Raw genomic sequence first — 24,998 nt, 5'->3', positions numbered from 1 at the left:
GGGGTCGAGGGCGGGGCTTAAGCCCCACCTTCTAAAGCCTTTGAAGCAAGAGAGGATCTTGCTTTGAAGTTATGGAAAGAGCGACTAGCTCTAATACCAATTATTATTAAAAAACTGGATCATTGTATAATGCAATTCCAGGGATTTGATTGACTTAGCGCCCATGGTATATGAGCCATTAGACCATGCCCAAGAAACCATTGAATTGTCTTCTGATTGTTCTTGCAAAGCAAAATCAGTAAGATCTAGCAACATTTCTGGCTTGTTTTTAATAAAACAATTATTCCACTCACGCTTGTTGGATATGAGATGATTATAGCCGACTCGGCGCTACGCGCCTCGTTGGCTGTCTATCATCTCATATCCAACGCGCGCTAGTGGGATAATTGTTAACTAGACGTTCTATAACCGGTGACGCAGTGAGGGTGATAGGAAGCAGTGAAACCGATAGGATAGGATGCACTGCCATCATGATATACCATCAGTGGGGTAGACGCTGAAACAAAGTTCAGAGTTGGGTTTTGGAATGTTTGGATGATGTTTTATCTGCCCTCTGTGCCGCGAGGGACACGTAAAGGATTGAATCAAGAGTTATGCGATGTATGTTCTTATATGGTTTCCTTTTACGAAACGACCATTGAAACGGATGAAAAGAAAGAAAATATACTCTTGAGACTTCTTGCAGGAATTTTATTTCAGGCCAAAATGTACCATTTTCCAAAACCCGTTTTCAGACCTGGCTTCTAAATTCCATAACCGTTAGCAATCCTGAAGTCCATTTCTCAAAACTACAAAGCAATTGTTCAATCCGTTTTCTTTCGACCAGCGCGGGCTTCAGTCGAGCAAACTAGCTCAAGATGTTTCTTAATCGACTTGTAAGACTCTTGTAACTGAAAGTTTTCAACGTCCTAGCTTTCAAAATTAATGAATTAGCTTTCCAGTCCCGAAATAATTTCTGGGATTTAGTGACTTTGAGAGCTTACAGCCCTCCATGACGCCGGGTATCTTGTTCCACTGAAGCGATCTCTGACGGATAGCCAAATTAACCCCCAAAAATTCGCATCAAGTGTGAACTTGAGGTAAAGACGGAAGTGGAGTGAAAAAGTATCAGTGTGGATGCACCTCAAATCTTTACACAGTGTTGCTATAATTTCCATTGTTTTTATGCCAACACTTGTCAGGTGAAATAGAAATAACTCATTTGCATATTATCGTTCAATATTTATTTTTTGTGCCAGAAATTCCGCTTACTGACGGTTTCGTGTTGTTTCTGCTGATTTGACACTTCAGTCCAAACTTTCCTGAAGCGCAAAAAGCGCCTACCGATGATTAAGCGAAATATTATCCCGTGAAAGAACGGTACATGTATTTAACTTCACACTGAGAGAGAAGGCGAAAGCCGTCGTAGAGTGTGAAAGAATAGCACTGCGGATGGCCTGAGCAGGTATTTATAAATACAAAAAAATTCTACTTGGTTTAAATCTTGCTCCTGGATAAGTTTACTTAGTAAGTATAAAATTAAATAACTGGACTATATCTATCCTAAAATATTCCTACATTTGTAAAGGTAGCGTGCAAAGCTTCCAGTATGATCTCCATATTTATTCTCGGCTATGAATTTATTCTTCTAGTAATTTCTAGTCCGGTGAAGAAAAAGCTGCTATATTCGATAAACAACAACATCATCTAGTGTAGAAAAAAATAATTATGGTTTCTGCGCACAATTTTTTGTAGTAGTAACGGATAAATATAAACCGGCGACACAAGCACATGAATCTATTTAGCAAGTATAATTTTACAGGTGAATTTTCAAACAAACAAACAAAAAAAAAAAAGAGAAACGACGTATTGGAAATTGTTATTGGACCTAATGGAAATTACTTCACCGCTAAGAATGGAAGCTACCCCTTTTTAAAAATGTTTCGCTTAATGGCTCAACTTATCGTCCTCTCGGTTCGAAAGTAGGTTCGGTCCGCAAACGGTTAAAAACAGTGGAACAAGCAAGAGAAAGAACAAAAGAAAGCGAAAAGAAACGATCGAAAGGATAAGCCGGAGAAAGAAATTTTGATTAAATCAGTCAGATGTTTGATTGCAAGGGAGCGTTGATTATCCAAATACGTATACTAGAATAGTTTCTGAGAATTAAAATAGTGATTTTTTATTTTCAACAAAACTCGATGGAGCAGCACTTTCTTGACTTCAACGTAAATGACATTAGCATATGCAATACAGGTAGAATATACAGTTCTTTTAATTTAACAGTCAAGAGCCTTTATCTAGTTTTATTTGTCACAATAAAAAAAGGTCACGCAAGCCTTTCCTTCGCAATCCACCTCTCCCTCCCCCTACCACCCCTACCCCCACCTGTGGGAAAAGCCAGACACTCCGGTTAAGGCAAACGTCATTTCGACTACAAACTAACTACCAAAATTTCTTCTTCCGGCCTTATACATTTACTTTTTCATCTCAGAGCTGTAGACTTTCGAAGCTCATTCATTTTTTCTGCCACCCTGGCGTCAAATTCTGTGTCCTTTTAATTTCTCGGTTACTTATTGTCTAGTCAAAGTATTTACGGTACTTAATGAATACCTAACTAAAGTAGAAAGGTGAAGTGCCTCTCAAATATCCGGTGACAATTCAAGTCACGACGCAAACGCGCACGCCATTTCGGATCATGCTGGATAAGCTCATGGTAGAACGCCAGCGAATCGCTATATCAAGCTATAGGAAGGACACAGAATTTGAAGGTATCAAACGAGCATCGTAGCCATTTCAATTTTGAGCCATTTGTTCGTGATGCTAATTATTTTATTCTATAATTAACTTACGCCTTCATTTCGTATACTGTATTTCAAAGGTTCCGAGCGAAGTCGATAGTGCCTTGGCGTTCGAAGCGGCCGCCAAAATGTCCTGTTCTCCTTGACTCGTAGATGAGCAGATAAGAAGAAATGTACTTATAGAGGTAAGCTAGTGGAAATATTTTTACTTAGCAATATATTAGCCGAGTTTTGAAGATCTAAAATAAGATTTAGCGGCATTTGTAGATAAGGTTGTCATAGCGTCACACATCAGAGAATGTGTAGTTGGCAGTTTTGGGTGTCTACCAAATATTAATATTATTTCGTTTAATTTTCACTCCTTCTAATGACACAGCAAGGTGATTGCCATCGCCCAGCCATTCAGATGTTTGAATTGTACGTATGGTGTTATCAGCTTCAATAGAAAAAACATCGTAACATGATAAATTTGGTTCAGTTAGTGAGTGATAAAATTATCTGTTGTGGCATGTGTCTGGAATATCGGTGTAATATGTGTAGACATGTCTTGACATTTATCGGTAACCACCAACTGACATTTGAATATACATCATCGGCCTCGGAGGCCCAGGGGAGCAGATAGTCTGGATAGTGGGGACGAGAAAAAATTCGAAATGGGTGGGAAAAAAATTCGACGAAGAAAGTATGAAGGAACTTGATGAAAGAGCCTCAGTGGATAGACTTTGTACGGACCAGTTTCAAACGGCCGAGCTCTTACTTTTTCTCCATACTTTTCTTGGCCGATTTCTTTCCTACCAGTTTCGACTTCTTCCTCGTCCTATAAACTATCTGGATCTGCCCCTGGTTAAACCGAGGACGATCAACATACGAATTGAAGCGTGCTTTATAGCTAGTAGTAAGAATATAAAGGGGTCTGATATAATCAGTCCGAAGGAGATCTTGTCCTGGGTGTATTGTAATTAACGCTTTAAGAAACTGTAGGCCCATGAACACTGGAGAAAAAAAAAGCGAAATAAAATATATTACAAATCTTTATCTTCTTGAACATATTGAAACCGGAAGAATCTTCCAAAATATGGAGGAACAAACAGCACCAAATTCTCAGTAGCTTTCGTATGATTGGTCACACTTTAGGATTGCTTCTCAGGCTTCAAAGTGAAAACCGGAAGCGCCTTGTGTAGCTGGAAAGCACTGCTCAGTAGCATGCACTTTATAGGATTTCATGTGACAGTCTTATGAGCAGCGGTTTTTTACTATTGGAACTGAATCGACGGAGAGGCACATTCCCCAGTTCTTCACTCGCTCAGCTTCGCTAGCTCGCGTGTTTACACGCAATTTCTCGAGCTCTGTAATCAAAATAATAAGTAGATTTCTTTCAGCTTCGTGTAATTTAAGGGGCAGTACTAGTACTATGGGGATTATGCATTAGGTCAATTCAAACAGCGCCCATCCCTAGGGCATTAGTAGGGCATTTCATCACGCAATCCCAGGGATGAGGCATTTGAATTTTTATCGCTGCCCGCAGGGCATTTAACACCCCCTTATGGTTTCTGTCCCGCACGTGGCAGAGAATACTGGTCACTCCCTTGAAGATTTTGTCGGGAAAGATGAAAACTTTGTTCCAAAATGGCTGACTCAGCAAGGGTTGCAAAAGTCGATAGATGTTTTAAAAGGTACAACTTCTTTATTTATTGCATTGCTTTCATTTTTCTGATCCAAATTGCATTTATAAAATTTTTGTATCCAAACTGCGGACATCTCGACGGATCCGAAAACGATGTAGCCTCTTTTGGCTCGTCACGCAATCTTTCCTCTCCAACGAAAGGAACGATTGCGTGACGAGCCAAATGAGCTTCTGCGAGGGAGGATAAGAGCGATGTAGACGACCACGCATTTTTGGTGGACGTCAATCAAAGAAAAGCCGTTGAAATTATTTTGAATTCTGACAAGATTCCAAAGTAACCCTGCAAGAAACTGAGAATTTTACCTCGCTTAGAGAAGGTAAGCTTTATTTAAATTGATTCTCCAGCCAGATCAAGTGCAAATAAAAGGTTTTAAAAATTTTGATTTCACTACACGTGATAATTTGCTCACTTGCACGCATCGCTGATTTAATTGTCAGGTGTGGCGATTTCAAATCTTTCATAAAAAAAATACGGCTTCGTCTAAACAATGCGCATTTTTTAGATAGTCTGTCTTGGAAATCAACTTTCATAAAGTTTACCATCCGTCAGCGGATAAAACTGTCAATTTCTTCGTTCTGTTGCCTTGAAATGTTCTCAGAATTCAAATTAATTTCAACGGCTTTTCTTTGATTGACGTCCACCAAAACGCAACTTTATCGGAGTCTTTTGAAGGCGATAGGTCGCGTGTTATTGGTAACCGTTTAGCCTGTTCCAGGCTCCTAGAGAGATGCGCGAAGGAGAGTGCGAGGGGACGAAAACGAGGGGCCCATTCCCCACTCGTTTTCGTCCCCTCGCACTCTCCTTCGCGCATCGCTGTAGGAGCCTGGAACAGGCTAGTAACCGCTGTAATTAAGATGATTTGATCAATTGCATTTTCGTCAATTCTAGTAGTCAGTCTGACGACATCGATTAGAAATCTCACTGCTTTGTTAGAGGGTATCAATGGGGTTAACCGTCAGCCGTCAAACAACCTAAAATTTAACCGTCGAACGTCAAAAAAAGGGCAATTTTTACCGGCAACCGTCAAAAAAGCAGTTATTATTTGCCGTCAAACGGTTTCAAGATCTTTCAAATATCACTATTTCAGCTGCTCATCCCGGACTTCTGGCTCTCAAAGAATCGTTTTAACTGGTAAACTAGTTTCCATGTTCCTAAATATACTCACTTTCTGTTCTTTTCTTTTCTTTCTCAACTAATTTCCGTCTGGAAGTACTTCTGGTTTCAAAATATTTTGATTTACTACATTGATAACGTGTTTCTGACCAAGAAACAACCACCAGAACACAATTGTTAATATTAGAAAGCGCAAAAGTTAATATTAACTTTAACTCATGGAAGAAATTTCCTCTTAAAAACGGTCCACCGTCAAAAGCTCTAAAATTTGACCGTCAACTGTCAAAGCTACACCCCAATTGATACTCTCTTATCATTGTTCACTTATTGATTTCACCGCTCACTTATACAGTCGAACCTCCATGTGCGACCACCTCCCACAAGCGACCACCTATCCAAAGCACCGAATATTTCCGAGCCAAATCCCTATAGTTGGAACCTCTCATAAACGACCGCGACCACTTTTTGAGGTGACAGCATTATGATGTTTCATTGTTTTTAATCTCTTGTAAGCGACCACTTGACACATGGTCTGATCTCCACGTCCTCTGAATGTACTACGCTACTCCCCTGAGTTAACAAGGAACTTTAAGTGACAACCTAGCACTGCTTGCATTGGAACTAGGAAAATGTATGAAATAAATTTTCTTCGAATAAGTAGATATGTCAGACCCGTTGCCTGAGTAGTACCCCTCTGTTTGGACTCTCGTAAGCGACCACTAAAATCTTCTTATTTTAGGTGGTCGTATAGATTTTAAAGCTATCATGATGGTGGGTTTTTAAAAACGTTTCCAAGTTTTCCTCTTTTTTTTTTCTGTTTAAAAATCATGCGTCTTTGATTTTCCATGTATTAAAACATGTCTGTATAATATTTTTTATTTCAAGCTCTAATTTTACACTGCTGAATTGCACTGTCATGCAGTGTTATTTGGAAAAGTGATCATGACATTACACTGAAGCAAAAGAACGAGGGAAAGGCAGTTGCATATATCAACAAATGAAAAATGAAAACTGATGAGTAACACCTTTCTTATCTTGGGTAGTGTTAATTTCTGGATGAGCCCGGAGATGGGGCATTCGACTCCTTGTTTGATTACACTTTCATCCGGGGCATTTGACCGATTTTTTGCCCCCACCCTGGGGCATTTGTCATTTTGCCCGGTGATTGGCCCGGGGGGAGGGGTGGGGATGGGCAGTGCTGGAACTGATGAGCCCAGGGGTGGGGCATTGGTGTTCTTCTTTTTCGCACCACGGATCATTTGAGCGACTTTTTTTGCCCCATCACCGGGGAAATTTTCATTTTCTTTTCTTAAATGAATGCCCGGGGATTGACCCGGGGGGGGGGGGGGAAGGCATGGCTGGAATTGACGATGCATAACATCGGTTTTAGGTCAAAAATTTCCTGAATTTACACTTAAACACCTTGTTGAGATAAAATTGCATCAAGCCATAGAAAGGAAGAAAGGACAAGCCACGATAATTTATTACCAATTACATCTAAGACAAAAGGAAAGAACTTGAAATGGCAGCCCGACTTTTTCAAGTAGACACTGGCTGTAGTTATCATTTCCATCTCTTCCGTAATCGAAAACATTTTATGAATAGTTTACGTGCCTTAGAATAGGCATTTTAAAGAAAATTTGGCCATATTTTTGGGCAGCCATTTTAAAATCAAACGTGTCCTTTAGATATTCAAGGTGTTACAAGAATTAGATGCAGCCTTATGCGCCTCATGGCGCGGAGAGAACTAACTAACTAACTAACAAGAATTAGATGACAACCCTTTACAAAAAAAAAACAGTGCAGGCGCGCGCATTCGCTAGTTTAACAGAATAACGTGACCTCACAGCGTTTATTTTGCTTGACGTCATCCCGGTTTCAAATTAAGCATAAGTTCGATCAAGCCCCATTTGCTATGCATGGGCAATTTCACGAAATAGAAGAGTAGGTTTCGCTTGATCTCTTTCCATTAAAAAATTGAAATCGGTTGTCAGTTTGGCTCGCGAGTGGTGAACTCGTGCTGTGATGTCCCGCTGAGAAACACAAAACTGAGATAAAGGTATGTTTACTAAAAGCGTGTTATGGGCTATCCCAGTATAAACTCCTTTGAGTTCGTAAACAGAAATTGGCCAAGCTTTGATTTACAACTAGAGAAATATTTCGAGCAAACAGTATCGCTGGAAAAACTTCTCAATGCATTCGTTTGTGTGGTCAGACTTTAGAGTTCCATGTCGATTCTAAAAAGTGAGGGAGGTCCATATCAGTTATGTAATATGCATAGTTTGTGGTTTGACTCTAGGCAAAAAATTGTTAACAATCTTTTCGTAGTTCCAGAGGCATTTATTTAATTAGTTGATCTTGCATTATTGACGAAACACGCGAGCATATCTACATTGAATAGAAAGCTTGGCCAAGCTTAAAATGTGATCGAGGTCTACGTTATAAACCCATACAACAGCATTCGAGATCTTGCAGGTAACTATGAAGTCATAATCGTCTTATTTATAATTGTCTCATTTACCAAAGGGAAAGCAATCAGACTTTTCCTGTTAAATTTGCATGTATTATTCCAACAGTTGTTTCAATACTGATATTGTTGTCATACTAAGAAGTGGACAAAATATCTAAACGAATTTTTTCTCTGCTTAAAGCTTCGGCCCAAATTGTTGCTTTATAACTCTATGGTATCTACTAGAAACAAAATCGTGTATCACCTAGGACAAATTTTGGTTTATCTGGGTAAAAAATATTAGCTTTCGTCTCTCGAACCTCTTTACGTAATATCACTGAGTTCCTTGAAATCCGTTTGCTGTACAAGTCATTTCCTTAGAGAATCATGCAGGTTTGACAATGCGTTCTACGATAAACTCCTGTTTCATTAATTCTCATCACATTTATTCCATTGCGCATATGCAACACATTGACAATCAAATCCTAGCAGTATCCAGGTGTTTGTCCCATGAACCTAGTTTAATGGCCTAGGCTCTCACGAGTCTTCTGTAGCTCAGTGGTAGAGCATCCGAATTAGTAAACGGAAGATCTCAGGTTTGACTCCTGGTAGGAGCATTCGGATTTCCTTTTCTTCGAGTTTGCCTGTGTCACTCACTGAATAACACACCATTCTCCAACCCCCGTTTGTTGTGTAATACGAAAAATTCTCTCTGTAATCTTTGATCTATTTCACGTCCTTACGCCATGTAACTAACTGAATTATTTGTATAGTCAACTTAGTTTAATTGGAGAGGCCGATTCACGCATGAGCTTTCTACTTTCTTTTCGGTCTCCTTGCCACTTTTTTCTTTGTAACTTAATTTCAATGATTTTATTGTGTCTTGTTTGTAATTTCTTTGTGTGGCAAAATAATTAAAAAAGAAAAAAGCTTGATCTATCTAGTTTGCGAAGCCGCTTCCCTTACCAAGCGAGCGCGAGAAGTCCGGAGAAGCAACCTCGTTCCCAGAGCCATGGGAACGAGGTTGCAGGTTTCCTTCTCTTCACGTGGAGAGGAAGGAGAAAAAAGTGTCATCCGCAAGTATCGTTGGCTTTTCGCGCTCGCTTGGTAGGCCGGAAACGACTGTTAGGCAGGCTGGATCTATCTTGCTCTGAAAACGCAAACGACAGCCAGCAAACATAGAAAATGGTAGAAAAATTATGATCACGTGACTCTCTACCGTTCTCCTTTGACGTGTAAAAGTTATTATGAATCTTTCTTTTGTCTTACCTGAACTACAATTGAATGGTTTCAAGCGGTAATTAAACTTGCCAGTGAGAAACTACAATGCTAGATAGTGATCATTTGACAAGAAATTAAAATTAAAAGTGAATGGTTGCTAAGCAGCGAAAGGTATCTTTGGCCTGGAGAGGCTGCGCACGCGCAACACCTTGGACTCTTAAAAAATGCCACAAAAATGACCAGACGCTTTCATTCGAATTAAGGGGTGGGGAGGAGTGGTACTATTTTCTGCATTTTTGACGAGGGGGAGGGGGTTTATAAATCTGCACGCGCACGTGCTTTTCATTGTGCTTTACCATAGGCTAAGGCCTCATGTTTTCAAACAAGAAAATCCCGATTTCATTTTAAGTAACACTAGCGTCCTAAGCAGGCGTTCTTTGGCTTGTCACGTCACGCATTCCTCCCCACGTGACGTGACGAAGGTCGCTAAAGTAACTACGAAACTTTTGGATGCAGGGGACCAGACGACGCAAAATAAACTGTTCTGAATACCGGCGCTACGTTGCCGGATCTCGTGTGGTAGAAATGCACGTGCCAGACGTCACTTTACGTGTAAATAAACTGAACTGATTGCAGGGCCGACACTGCGGCAAAGGGCTTATTTATTTGGGCCAACTAGTACAACTAGTCTTCTTCAGGGCCAGAGTTACAATGAGAAAAACTAACGGCTCTTAAAAAGTTTAAATATGAACATAAACATAAACGGGTAATGGTTAACTAGTGTGCAAGTAACACTTGCAGAGGGATAGAACGCACGGAACGGGCTAGTCTAATGTAAGAGTTTGTTGAAAAATTTCTATATCTTACCAAATAATATTCCTTTTGTCCACATTGGTTTTGTGTATATCGGTGAGAGCATACGAGAATGAAACTCCTGTGTAGCAGAGCATAACCTGCAACTGTAGCGAACAAATGACAATAGAACAACGTGACAACACATCAAATACACCCGAATTAGTATGTGGAAATCCATCGAGTGTGGGATGATCTGAGCAATCGACAAAAAAGCTCATCCTCGCAGCTGCACATAATGAACGATAGCCGTTTCGCCTTAGGCTTCATTACCAGCCTTTTACCACTCCTTTAAAGGACAAAAAGGTTTGACCTAACTTTTTAAACTTTTATCGACTAGTCATAACTTTTCCTCCAACGAAGGAATCAGGAGCTTGTAGCCAAGACTGAATCACTATGTCAGATATATACGTTTTTACATTAGCTCTTGCCATGCCGAACACTGACTGCCCAAGCAGGGCTTACAATGGGATCGTAATCACAGCTTTACAGAATTTTACGGATTTAAGAGTTTTTACGGCGAGCTGCAAACGTGATCCCTGGGGGGAGGGGGGTACTCCCATATATGGGCTAGATAGGTATGTGGCGCCCGATAGGGTATGGTTTTTGAGAGTCTCGTTCCTTAAATAGGGTACAGTGGAACCTCTCCTTACAGACACCTCTATAATACGGACACCTCTCTGTTACGGACAGTTCACTTGGTCCCTGAGAGACTGAAATCCATATAAAGCCTACCTCTCTAAAACGGACACCTCTATAATACGGACACTTAATCTGTAAGCATTAAGCATAGAATACTAGAGTAAGCGTAGTTTAATAATATGCCATCATAACCATGGAACATCGTTCAGAGAAGTTTGTTCACTACTGTGAAAGAGTTATGCTGATACAACTTTTAGGTACGCTATCTAAGGATCACACCGGGAACACAATGCCATCATGTGCAAAAATAATACATTGTGTTTCGTCTTTGTTTTTACGTAGAAGACTGATTGTTCATTCCTATGTTGATAAATTAATACCCGCAATTTAGTCGAACAGTTTCGCTCTGAACATTTTGTTATAAGCAGTTCCTTTTCTTCACAAGATCAGGTTCTTATCGGCGGGTGACGGCTTTCCCTGATAAAATGAATGTTGGGTGTTTCCCGTTCGCTTTTGTTTAAAAGAACTTCTGAAATATTTGTTAATTATAAAGTATACTTAATAACATCGGTGAAGTCTGCTCTTAAGATTTGCTTCCTCTTGATTCAAGTGTTTCGCCTGATTGGGAGGGTGGTGTTCCTCGGAATTTTGGTGGGGGTGTGTTTCCTGGTGCTCCACCTTTTTCAGACCTGTCCTCTTTAATTTATGCCCTTTTTCAGAGCTGGTTTCTAGAATCCATACTCGTTTTTAGAAAATCCATACCCGTTTTCAAAGTTTTCAGACCACAATGGTTAAATTTCAGACCCAGTCGGCTCAAAAACCATACCCTTTGGGGTCGCACATACCGATATAGCTTATATAGCTTTGTACCTACCCCCGGGCCTGATAGAACCAGCAATTAGTGTGTTCAACATTCACTTTCGTTTCAAAGAGGATTAGAGATTCTTTGATTGTGTTTGTTCTTTGTAATCTATATAGTTGTATTCTAACTTTTATATCCGAGACGTGGTAATTTTAAAGTTTGGTATCCGTTCTAGCGTGACCACAAACTTCGCTTGGTGTCTGGTGTCGCAATTCCAGACATGTTACCAATCGTTTCACCCGGTTTGCCTCTATCAGCGATGTAACTTTATCGGATCGTGAAACAACATTCGCTTTTGAAATAAATGTGATGGTATATTTCCAGCCTGGTGAATGAATGAGAATGATGTATTATTCTAGAAAGTGACACAGGCATACTCGAAAAAAAGAAATCCGAGTGCTCTTATCAGGCGTCGAACCTAAGACCTTCCGATTACTAGTTCGGATGCTCGGGACAAATATCCTGCATACTACTAAGATTTAAATATGAATGATGCCTGTGTCACTTTCTAGCCTCATTCTTAACATTCACTTTTGTTTGAAAGAGGCTTAGGGAAGTCTTAGAGCTTCTTTCATTATGTTTGTTCTATGTAAATTGTATTCTAACTTCTATACAGTCGAACCTCTCTTAAGCGAGCACCCAAAATGCCAAGATTTAGTGGTCGCTTACTGGAGGTGGTCGCATACAAGAGTCGAACCAGAGGGGGTCTCTTCCAGGAACAGGTCTGACAAATCTAAGTATTCGAATCGAAGAGAATTTATTGTTTTAAAGTTCAATGTTCTTGTGTTGCATGTATTTAAAGATCAAGAGAATTATCTTGCTTCCAGCGCACCACGGCATTGACCTTCGGCTTTTGTTTCGGAGCATTCAAGTTTGACGCGGTGATAAAGGTACACGTTAAGATTCAAAACAAAAGCGGGTGTTTGTAAACTAATCGTGGCGTTATATAGATTGTCATGCAAATGTTTTCGCGCGCAGCGAGCTTAAGCTTGTAAGTAACCGCTCGGCATTTGCTGAAGTCTGTCAGTTGATGTTCTAATCTGGTGGATTTAACACCGTTAACGATGCAGTCGTCTTTTGAGTAAGTTAAGAATTTCCTGTTAGGCGTAATATGATATCCTTATAGGTTTATTCACCATCCTTTATTGTAGTCGACTTCATAACTCCGTTAGTTGGAGCATTGCTTCCACTAGTATCGCTGGTATCGCAGGGTCACGTGCGCGGTCCCGTTCAAACCTAACTTTTTCATCCTTTCTTTTCGCAACTTCTTGAGCTGTGTATTAACTACGACGTTCTTAATTTATTTTATTATATCTCTCAGTTACTATCGCGGTGTGATTGGTCAATTTTGCTGGCCGTATTTCACTGTACAGCCCGCGCGCTGAACTTCAACTAGTTTCCTTTCCTGCGCGCGCGCCCGATTAACCTCAGAGGTATAATAAATATCTTACTAACCTCATTTTTTCGGTCCGTACTGTAAGTTACGGATCCTCGTTTTTTTCCCGTCGATTTATGGCCCGCGCGCTTCGCGCTTGGGCCATAAATTACGGTACGGACCTCGAACTCGGTTAGTAACAGGTATAAATTGCTATTAGCCCTGCTGTTACGTAACTGAGAGTGTCAGAATGTCTTGAATTTATTCTAGAGTTCGTATGATCTTTTCACTACAAGCAGTTGTGTTACAAAGCTCTCGAAGAAAAACAGATACAGAAAAAAATCTTGCTGTTCAGATTTTTATATAAATATAAAAAAATAGGCCTAAATTCCTAAACCGTCCCGCTGCGAAAGTTTGTTGATTGTACTGTGCTATGTGTGTACTGAATCCTATGCAAATTTTCTAGAGGTCAAACAACTTTTGTACTCTGATAATTCATCAACCAGATTAGTAGTTCCCAAAACGATTAACACGGTGAAGAGATTTCTCTTCAAGGGAACGTTTTTTTTTTAACCGGTGAACGGTCGGTGCTGGCTGAAGGGTGCCTGGGATAGGTTGCGTGTATCAAACAGCCAAAGACAGATCGCGAGCCGAAGTTAAACGATGTCTCGTTTTCGGCGTGCGACAGAGGACCTGGACCTTTTGTTGCAGCGAATTCATTATTGAACATGTTATATTTCTTTCCTTTGTGCCCAAAACAAAAGAGTGCTTAACAGAACGTGACTAAGGTTAGAGATTTTTATGCAAATATATTCGCACGTGAGTTGGCTTCAACCGGCCGGTTTTTTCTTTCCTTTGTGCCCAAAACAAAAGAGTGCTTAACAGAACGTGACTAAGGTTAGAGATTTTTATGCAAATATATTCGCACGTGAGTTGGCTTCAACCGGCCGCCGGGTTATTTTTACCAAAGTCTGTTGAAGTTTTAAGCTGGTCGTACAACCATGTAAAATGCTTCCGTCTTTTGAGTAAGTCAGGAGCCCTTTGGAGTTAACATACATGGAGGGGTAGGTTAAAATTTCGTGGTATTATAATGGATCTTGGTGTTTATCAAACTTTAATGATTCTTTCAGAAACAGCGAGAAAGACACCGCGAGTGAAGATCGAAGCTGCCACAGTTTCGATAGCTTGATGACTAGCCACGGAGATGAACTATCGACGGTTGCATCGCGAGGTGTCGTCGCCTATCCTGAAGTCTGCTCGAGCAGGGAGGCGAGGACGATTGGTCGGCTAAAGCTCGCTCTTGTGGTTGTCTCTCTGGGGCTTCTTGTTGTCACAGTTCTTTTCGTATGGCAAATCACAAAGAGGAACAATGCTTCTAATCAGGTTAGCTACAAAGGTCCTCTATTGTTTTTTTAAATTATCTCATCTCGAAATTGCACTTTGGAAAAACAAATTGCATTCATTTATGACAAAGTACCGCTAAATGGAGTTCATATGAATGGTCTCATGTCACAATAACATCCACAGACTGAAAAGTTAGAACCAGCTCATACAACACATTAAACAATTCACAGCACTTCGGTTTGTAGCTCTCATCTGAATGAATGACCAAATTTGAGGAATTTATCCATAGACCTCTCAGCGTTTCATTTCCAAGCTTTCTATATTTTAACTTTCTTTTGATGAACGACTTTTTTGAATTCCTAAAAAGGAAGAAGACTTTATAATACATCTTATAAAGAAACAACGATTCTTTGAATAAAAGGGAAAATATATCGTTCGGTTTTGTAAAATTAACATTAAGGGAAATCTTTATGGTAATTTTTGAAACTTGTTTTGGACCTTATAAAGAATAGTGGTTTCTTTTTTGAATTCTTCTAATAATAGAATTTGAGGCACGCATTGTGTTTAGATTTAACATCACGTATTTTGGAGTAGATCAATTACACAGTCGGCAGGTTTTTTTCCTTTCAAGCTGTGCCATCCCATTTACAATGACCTTGTAAGACCTTTGCGTGAGGCGAACAGTTGAGCCTTTACTTCAGCGCCTCACGTTTGTATTTTAGGAAGTCGTAACAAGTGTACTCGATAAGGACCCACCTTGTTTAGGGGTACGAGGGTTACGAAAGACACCACCTGTGTAATGAACCTTAGAGACAAAGTTTATTGGCTTTAAAAATTTGAATCAGGACATTATTATTCTACCAGAAAGAGGACGCCTGAATAGATAGTTTAAGAAGAGTGGGGGTCGTCTGAATACTTTTCTCAGATTAACTTCTGAAAAAGGGGTGGCATTTGCAATTAAGAAACCATCATAAAGGGTGGAAGATGGGAGGTTCAAGCGGAAACCACCATCTTTTTCGTGATTGAGCGCTTCCTGTCCGAAAACAATAGCTTTGTTAATAGCCCAGTTTGAGAGTACGCCCTCTGAACCTGACGGTTACATAGTTGAATTATACCGCAATACAAAATTAGCAAAACTGCCAACTTTGATGTCCGAAGTTTAAGAGCGGTTTTCATTCAACGTGGCATGTTGAATATCAATTCTGTTCAAACTGAGTAATTTGCCACGCGACATCTTAGGTGTCTAAAACTAGACATTGCCTCCTGGTTTATCGCACGTTGGTCCAGTTCGATTAACACCGAGTTCGTTAATAGAGCGCATACTGGGGAGGAGTCAAACTTTAGTTTTTGCTCTTTACAGCTTGCGGTGTTCCAAACTCGGCACCATGTAACCTGCATAGAATGCGATCTGGCAAACTCAGCGATCAAATTCGCAGGCCAATTTGTGACGGCAGAACAGGCCATTCATGTCGTAATGTCTAATTGACAGCTTTTATTTACATCTCTCTTTAGTACTTTGCCTCTTTAACAACTCGATTTTATTCGCTTTATAGAAGCCTGCTGTTGATCCTTTAAAGAATCAGGTAAATCAGTATTGGAAAATATTCCTTTACACATTACAAAAGTATACTTGATCCATAAATTAGTGTGTTCCTACAAGCGTAGTAATGAGTAAGTGAATAACAAAAAAAATCAGGCTTGAAGGGGATTCGAACCCATGACCTCTGCGATGCCGGTGCAGTGCTCTACCAATTGAGCTATCAAGCCAACAGGGAGATGATCATTTTCTGAATTTGTTATATACCCGTGGAGGTGAAGTGATGGAAGTGGATTGTATGAAATCCACATATTTGAACTGTGGATGAAAGATTGAATAAGTGAGTAATCATCGCAGTTAGTTTTGCTTAATTGCATCATCACAAATTGTTGCCTCGCGCACGAAACTGCGGTGGCCATTGTTTCTTCCGCACTCTGAGGTTTTGGAGAAATGTACGGAAACATTGTCGTTAATTACCACTTTTGATGAGGCCACCATCCCATTTAGTGAATCTCAAAGAAAACAGTTTTGATCCTTCTATATACCCCCCTCCTTACATTTCCCAAACTTCAATTTTCTTTAAGCTACTTAAGGAACAAGGCATAATCTGCGTCACCCGTAAATTTTTACTATTAGTGGTGGAAGATCTGTTTTATCCAATAACAGAAGGCACAAGAGCAAACTTATAGCAAATGCGAATCATTTCTTTAATACTCAGTTGAAGACCACATTATCCTTTCTGTGTTTTATCACAATTATTGCAGGAATACTTGTCTTTCAAATCGTCGCCATGCCCTATCATGATGGAGAAGGCTGACCCGCCTTGGTTGCTGCCTGATCAAGTACAGCGGTATCTTTTACAAGCGAACTATATATTCAGTTCCTTCCAAGGACTCAATGGCCTCGTAAGTAAAAGTGATTAAAGTCTTTGTTTATTTATCTGAGGCAGTTGTGACATAGTTTTCACGTGCTTAAACTGTTGTATGGTACAGTAGAACCTCGATTTAACAAAATTTTAAATTACAAAGTCCTCGGTATAATTAACGATATTGTACAGCCTGGGCTGAGTTGCTCGAAGTATGGTTAGCGCTAACCATTGGTTAAGAGGTATTATTAAAAACTGAATCATTGTATAATGCAATTCGAGGGATTTGATTGGCTTAGCGGCCATGGTATATGAGCAATTATACCATGGCCGAGAAAAAGCGACCATTAAATTGTCTGCTGGTTATTCTTGCACAGCGAAATCAGTAAGATCTAGCAATATTTCTTGATTGTTTTTAATAAAACAATTATTCCACTTGCGCTTGTTGGATATGAGATGATTATAGCCAACTCGGCGCTACGCGCCTCGTTGGCTATCTATCATCTCATTTCCAACGCGCCCTCGTGGAATAATTGTTAATTAAAACCTATAGGTTGTCATGGCATTTAACCCGGGTTAGCGCTAACCATGCTTCGAGCAACTGGGCACTGGCCTTTTAAAATGTATGGAACAGAAGCTCGATACATGTATAACGAACTAATTTCCCTTGTCCCTTGGCAATCCGTTTAATTGAGATTCCAATGTATTCCAAGTTCCACTAAACGAGTCTTAATTTGCGAATTTAAATTGATAGAACATTCTAATTCAAACATTTCATGTGGCAAAATTACTAGGAAACGCATCGTTCAATAGCTGTCATACAAACTGGTCACACTTAATCCTTGATTAAAAAATGTAGGATAGTGCATCCAAGATGGGAGCTGACTTAAAAAGAACTAATGACGTATTGTCACGTATTTTACGTCATTGTCCAATTTTGTGGACCTCAAAGGAAAGAGGTTCGGTCTTTGAATAAACGATCCTCTCTCTAATTAATATTCTACTGATATTCCAATCAGATTTGCACATTCGCGATAGACCACAGTAAATTTCTACTTGTGACAAAGTTAAACCAGCCATGCCCAAACGTAGGGAGAAAATAGATCGTGATGATAGATCTAGGACTGAAAATTTTAAATCTAATTCTGTGCGTTTTCTTTCTTTCTTTTTTTTTTTTTTTTGGTCTTATTACAGGTAGGCATGGCGGGAAATGTGGTTTATCAAGACAGAGTTGTATGGAGACAAAGCTATGGACTCAAAGACAAGAAACGCCAGGGACAGCCTCCCAACCAGGATACTGTATTTCGTGTCGCCAGTATCAGTAAAATATTTACAGTAAGTTATATTCAGTCTAATTGGCAACTCATGTAGTAACAGCTTTAACGTCTGATAGTTACGAGCTGTCACTTTTCATTGTTCCCTTTTTGCAAAGATTCTTAATGTAGTGTTCTTATCAACGCATATTGTTATTTATTGTCAAGAATGTTTGAAGATTTTTTTGACTGCTCCAGCGGTCACTCTTTAGCATAAACCTCGCCGGACTGAGGCTTGAATCATCCAAAATTAAAGCTGCGGTACATATACAATAAGCTTGTGTTTTCTTTTCTATAATACATGTATGATTGATTAAGATCTCCCACAAGTCTAGCGCCGTTTCGTTGGCTCAAGCTGGTGCGCGGGATCCAACCTTTCTTTTATTGTCGACTTTTTGTGTCAAATCTTGTTTGCCTCATTCACTAACACGAGCTCATTTTACCTAGGTATTATTCGTATTTAAACTTCTGGAATCTGGTAGAATAGACTGTCTGGACGATCCTTTAGAACAATACGAGCCAAGGTTTCAAGTCAGGAATCCTTTTAACCAACAGAAAATAACAATAAGGTGAGAAATCGAAGTAAAAAAAGGAAGAGTGCTGAGGAAAATTTTAGCTGCTAGAAAGTTTGCGGGAAAGGGATGGACGAAATGCTAATTATGATTTTCCCTTTAGATTTTCCATATTTTGAACAAGCTGCCTTTTTGTTCATTAGGGTCGTGAAGTGGGGCTTGGACCAACGCTTTTCAGGAACTAGCCTAATTCTTATTGCCTTTCCACACTAGTGTAGAACTTTTTTTTATCGTTGTGACCTTCGTTTCTCACTAAAGCAATGGTATTCTTGTATTGACATATCCAGAATATTCTCTGTTAAACCCAAGCCATAGGATGATACTTAAAATTTCATGGCCTTTCTCTACCCCCCACAGGCAAATTTTATCACATACTTCAGGCCTCCCTCGTGAAGTCCCTTGTGGTGCCGCTTACTCCTACAGTACAACTCACTTGTGTCCTGTTAACAACACGTACGTTCTTCAACAACTGAAAAATATGGAGCTGAAATCGCCTCCTGGAAAATTACCACACTACAGGTGAGACCGAAATTCTCACTCCACAACTTTAATAAACAAACAGATGAAGAACCAAATGAATAATTGAGTGAGTGATTGACTGACTGACTAACTGAATGAATGAACGAACGAACGAACGAACGAACGAACGAACGAATGAAGGAAGGAAGGAAGGAAGGAAGGAAGGAAGGAAGGAAGGAAGGAAGGAAGGAAGAAATGAATGAATGAATGAATGAACGAACGAACGAACAAACGAACGAACGAACGAACGAACAAATGAATGAATGAATGAAGGAAGGAAGGAAGGAAGGAAGGAAGGAATGAATGAATGAATGAATGAATGAATGAATGAATGAATGAGTGAGTGAGTGAATGAATGAATAGTTTTGTGATAGTAGCGATAGCGATGATTGTAATAAAGACAATGATATTGGGGATGATGATGATGGTGAAGATGATGGTGATGATGATGATGATGATGATGATGATGATGATGATGATGTGGTGATGATGATGATGATCCGATTATGACGATAATAATGCTGATTACGAAGACGTCGACGACGATGTTGTTGTTGTTGTTAATGATTATGATGACGATAATAATAATGATGATAATTCTTATGGGTAGCCTTCAAGACTTAAATTAACGTCATTTTATTTTATATTACAGCAACCTGGGTTATGCCTTACTTTCGCGAGTATTAGCCGAGAAGTTTGCAAACAGCGACTACGAGGGATGGGTGCAAAGAAATATATTGATGCCGCTAGGAATGAGAAACACAGGATTTAATCTTGACAGGTACTTAACAATTTGTTCTTGCTATCATGAGGCCAGGACTTTTGTACATGGAAATATTACAGGGGAGAGCAAACAACGGAACTGAGAAATATATCTAAGATATTGAGAGCTCTTTTCTATGCCACAGTTTAATTCAAAGCAGACTTAAGATCGAGTACTTCTAGGAATTTGCCTGGGAAATGTCATGATTTTCATTTGCATTCTCAGCAAAGAGCGCATTTACAAAAATTGCTATAAACGTGCTCCAAATTGCCAATGCTTCTGTTCCCTTTATTGAGCAAACTTGAAGCTGTACATTCAACACCTTTGTAGGATGTCCTCCAACAAAGCACTTGGCTACTTTGACAACCGTGAAGCTCCTCTGGTGGACTGGGACTGGGCAGCGCCTAGCATCCAGGCCTACTCAACACCAAATGATCTGTACAAGGTTTGAGAATTGCTGTTATGTTATTATCTGTGCTATAGACCCGCTGCAAAACTCACTTATGTCCAGAAATGCATCTAACCCTGAATTTGGGTTCTTTACACAAGACAGACTTTTTGTCCTTTTAATATGACTTCATATTTGACAGAATTATTTATGTTTTAGTAAGAATTTAGGGTAGGGGACTCCTTGTGATGTCGACCATACAGTTCATGCATCTCATCAGCGAGCATTTTTGAACATATCTCGTAGAGACAAAGAAATGTCTATTGTCAAATCTCTATATTGAAATTAAGCCGTTTAAAATCAATTCAAGCCTTTATTTTAAATGGGAAATCAGTCCGCTACCTCGTCAAAAGGAGTGGAAAAATTTTTCTTGGTACATACGACTAAAATCCTTTTATCGTAAACTTTTTTGTTTGTTTTCTGTACAGTTGATGACACTTTTATTTGGTAGTTCTCCGACAAGAATACTGAAGAAAGAGCTGATCCAGCAACTGATGAAGCCAGGTTTGTGCACGATAGATGAGCGATCCTATAAAACCTTGGGCCCACTTTTTCGGCATTTGGGTGGGAAAATGGGAGCCACGTTTCTAGCAAAAAAGGTAGGAGCGGAGGGGGAGGGGGGAGGAGGGGCGGGGAGCGCCCCACCCCCCGCTCCTACTTTTTTTTTTTTGCTCCTTTTTATCCCAATGCCCTCGCGCTCTTACTTCGCTTGGCTTGAAGGAAAAGGAAACGACTGCTACGCAGGCTACCACGTTTCCTTTTCACTTGTTTTTAAAAAGGTTTTTGTACCTCTTAGTTTTGTCTCAGTTTCGGAGAGGTAAACTGAAAAATAAGGACAGAAAGTTGAAGCAAATGAGTAAATTAAAAAGTAAAATAAAAAATCTGCTTTACTACAAATTGTCTCCATGCACAATAATTCAAGACTATTCTGAGAGCTAAACCGACTGTCGAAAAAACTGAATCGTTTTAGTTTTTTTTTTTTTTTCAATCTTATTTTGTCTCACTATCCGATAAAAATGCCCTTCCCTATATATTTTAAAAACTGTTTTAATTTGCTGCATGTCATTTTTATTCGTAGATTTTATGTATCCAGATGGAAAAACAGTGTTTGGCACTGGCTGGGAAATCATAGACGTTGGAACGTATTCCATTATAATGAAAACTGGGTTCATTCCTGGATACTCTTCTGGATTTGCATTTGTACCAGAATTCAAGCTGGGTTAGTATTCCAGGCATTTAGATTGTAACCCTGGTCAGACAAGGACACAAATCATGCTATCTGAGAGCCCTGTATCGACATGCAAGTCTGTTTTAGGTTGATATGAACATTTATTATCCCATAACTACTGTTTGAATAATGCACCGTTTTGGTATTCATAAATGCATGTACGCTTTCTTCTTTCAGTTTTTCTCAAAGTCTTCTTTGTTGCTTATCAAAAGGTTAATTATCGCCATCTTAAGACCTCAAGACCCTTGAGTCCTGGCATACCGCGAAAACTGTTGATGCTGACAATAACTCATGCCCACTTCCTAATCAATACCTTATTCTTCTTAACAAATAATGTTTTTCAGACTTATCACCTGTATTGTACATTTTTTGTATTTGTTAGTCCTCATTTCATATTCTCTTCATATTTTATCCGTTAAAGACAACAGGACGGTTGTCGAAAGCTCATATCTTTTCAATTTTTAACCAGAGAACGTTTTAAAATTTTTAATCATCATGAATCCTGGATACGGCTCTTCAATTTTCTTAAAAAAGGTTAAGTTGAAATTTAAAAAAAAAACCACGAGATTTTTCACTCATACGACATATTTTGACGGAACACCAATCATCGTCAGCTACGAAGAAGTCTGAAAAACAGTGTTTGAATTTAAAATTTCTGTGAATAGTATAGCTGGCATAATTCACAAAGATTACGTAAAATAACTTACAACAAAGGAATAAGTGACAGTATCAATGCATTACTAACTAAGAATAATTATGAGATCAAGTAATGGAGAGAAGGATTTTCATTTAATTTTTTAGCTAAACGACTAACGGTAAACCCTTGCTTTATTTCATTTCTCATCTTTAGTACGTCTCCAATTTTTTGCAGGTGCAGTAGTTCTTGTCAGTGGTCGTGAATTCGGTGGACAAGCATCGTTTTCGATCGTAGAGACACTGGCAAAAGTGATGGACACCGTATTATTACGGCAGCAACTTCAGGTAAAGAACAAGTTTTGAGGGATGTGAGCAGAATATATTGTGATGCTAATTTAAAGCGACCAAACTGGGAAGCTGTGCTTCTGAAGCAATTGTCAATGTATGGGAGAAGACCGATTTTAATCTTATAGAAAACGAGGGCGTTTTGTTCAGTCTGAATGACATGAATGTTCTCATTGTAGGTAACAAAACGTTTGCTGCTACACTGAACAACGTTTCTGAAAGTCTCTGTTATGGTGCGGATTTATTTATAGGAAGAAATGTAACAAAAGTGAAGAAATAGTATTTTGCTTTCTAACAAGCGGGTCTGTACTTTCTGTACTTTTAAGGGTTGTTGTTTAAAAAAAATCCATTGCCCTACACCAAGTGCAAGGCTACGACGAAAACAACAACAGCAGCAGTAACAACATCAACAACAACGACAACAAAAAAGCGAAACATTTGCGCAGTGAAATTTCTCCCTGTGAGTTTGTTGTGCATGGTTGCAGGCAAATAAAACAACAACAGCAAACGTCTATGAACAAAAACAACAACAACAACAACAACAACAACAACAAATGTCTCTATCAATAACAATAATAACAAGAACAACGACGTTTCCAAAACATCACTGAGGTTCTCCTGATTCCCCAACAAGAGCCAGTCATTTCTAGGGTGAGTTTTCATGTTCTTGTCTTTTCCCTGATAGATTGAGATTGTTCCAAATAAACAGCACTACCTTGGAGAATACACAATCGTTTCTCGTTGGATACCAGAAGTGATCGTCAACATTACGGAAGACAACGGACTTCTACTATTCACCCAGACTCCAGGCTCTCTCGGATTTTCGTATCTGAAGCCCATAAAGGGACATGAATTCGAAGTTATTTATAGAATGGGACTGCAGTGCAGTATATACGGCCTAGGACAGAATCGCGAACGAGTCATATTTGATCCACCTTCTGCATCTGGGAAGAGCCTTGGATTAAAGTTTGGTCCCTTTATATTTAAAAGAACGTTGCAGAATCATGGTGCGATGAAAACAAAACCTTCTAATTTGAATTTATCTCCAATAAGCCTTCTTTGACAAAAATAATAAGTTTTTTACGTGTAGGTTGGGAATCAATATAAAATAAGGGGTTCTTATATCGTGTTACCGGTACGAATTTCAGCAAAAGAAATCTCTAGCTTTCGGTCATGTGACTAGTTTATTCCGTTTGGTCTTGTTACTGCTCCGATAATCTCAACGTGTCGTTGCAAGAACAAGTCTTATGTAAGTAGAAGTATTTCCGGCCTTACGAGATCAGCCCAGTGGGGGTATTGATCGAGATTTTTTTTTTCCACCTTGAAAACTCATTGCGTTATAAACTTAACGCGATTTGATTATTCATTTCATATTTCATTTCGTTTTAATCATTTCGTCCTAGAATGAAACCCATGCCACCGGCCATAGAAACGCCTTATATATCAGGGATGAATTCGGTACAGGGGTCAATTTAGTTAAACTTTTGCACTTGTAGTTTAGAAGCTGTGCGGTTAGTTTTACTTGCCACTGAATGCACAAAGAAAATTCACGAAGAGTTCGAAAACGAATTCCCTGTATTATTGTTTAAGACTTCCAGCAATGTTTAGTGGAGTCTTTTATAATAAGCATGTAACAACAAGAGCGCAGATTGCTAGTTTTAAGTGAAAACATTTTATTAACTCAGCAGACCTGCACCTTTCAAAAGCTCTATTTTCACTGGACCCTGATAACCTGCAGCTGCATTGTTTTTCAGGGCTGGGAACATTGTTCTGTTGTTCGTTCGTTTGTCCTCTCGACCAGCCGTGTAAGACGCGTTGCAAGCGGTGTAGGTCGCCCCTATTAAGTTGCCGTGAGGTGTTGTTGTGAGAAAGAGCCGATTCAACGGTAAAACTCTGTTCTATGCAATATGCTTGTGGCAATCCTGCGACACACATTGCTAATAAGGTTACATGCAACGATATTGGAAAGCCTAAATCACCCGAAAAGAAGAGTGGTTTAGGAGTAAATTTTTTTTAGTCGCATTAGATGCTATAGATAGGCCAATATATTAAAAGCTGTTTAAGAACAGTTGTACTGCATCCGGAGCGGGGAATTTTTAAATTGCTTGAAAATTTTTATGGGTTTTTAATTGTTTGTACATCGATGTTCACTCGAAATCGTATACGACGCATACGCTTTGACTGATTTCATGCGAAAATGCATCTTACGCTTTGCATAGGCTTGACAAGTTACTCGTCGTTCTTAATTGTAACATATGATCAGATACTGAAGTAAAAAAAGAATTTATTTAAAATATTTAAGCTTTGTAAAAAAAATAGAAAATAGCAGTTATTAAGTAATATTAATTTTAGAAAGGAAAGAATAAAATAAACTATAGATATTTTAGTGTCTATTTGTGATCCCACAAAACCTCGTTAACCGGTTAAAGTGTGGTGTGTGAGTGGGACTGGG

The 24,998-nt window shown here is 39.3% G+C and overlaps 1 protein-coding gene across 7 annotated transcripts; it reads left to right on the top strand.

Moving 5' to 3' along the window:
- The first annotated feature begins 1,232 nt into the window (after positions 1-1,232).
- On the top strand, positions 1,233-24,937 carry LOC146477883 (beta-lactamase-like protein 1). 7 transcript variants are annotated; one of them, XM_085112983.1, is made up of 15 exons: positions 2,588-2,747; positions 2,858-2,962; positions 12,404-12,491; positions 14,107-14,359; positions 15,874-15,903; positions 16,622-16,762; positions 17,917-18,057; positions 18,483-18,604; positions 18,965-19,126; positions 19,779-19,907; positions 20,220-20,334; positions 20,766-20,841; positions 21,416-21,556; positions 22,437-22,546; positions 23,232-24,937. In XM_085112983.1, exons 4-15 carry the CDS (start codon positions 14,165-14,167, stop codon positions 23,607-23,609), a joined length of 1,740 nt encoding a protein of 579 aa, XP_084969109.1. In that variant the 5' UTR covers positions 2,588-2,747; positions 2,858-2,962; positions 12,404-12,491; positions 14,107-14,164; the 3' UTR covers positions 23,610-24,937. The 7 variants fall into 7 exon arrangements, with proteins under 7 accessions (XP_084969108.1, XP_084969109.1, XP_084969107.1 ...); XM_085112982.1 differs by lacking the exons at positions 2,588-2,747; positions 12,404-12,491 and adding an exon at positions 1,233-1,444; XM_085112981.1 differs by lacking the exon at positions 12,404-12,491.
- The last annotated feature ends 61 nt before the right edge of the window (positions 24,938-24,998 follow it).

Source organism: Pavona decussata, unplaced genomic scaffold, assembly GCF_977016875.1.
Source record: "Pavona decussata unplaced genomic scaffold, jaPavDecu1.1 SCAFFOLD_68, whole genome shotgun sequence".
In the NCBI taxonomy this organism is placed as follows: domain Eukaryota; kingdom Metazoa; phylum Cnidaria; class Anthozoa; order Scleractinia; family Agariciidae; genus Pavona; species Pavona decussata.
This window is presented reverse-complemented; position numbering and strand designations above follow the sequence as displayed.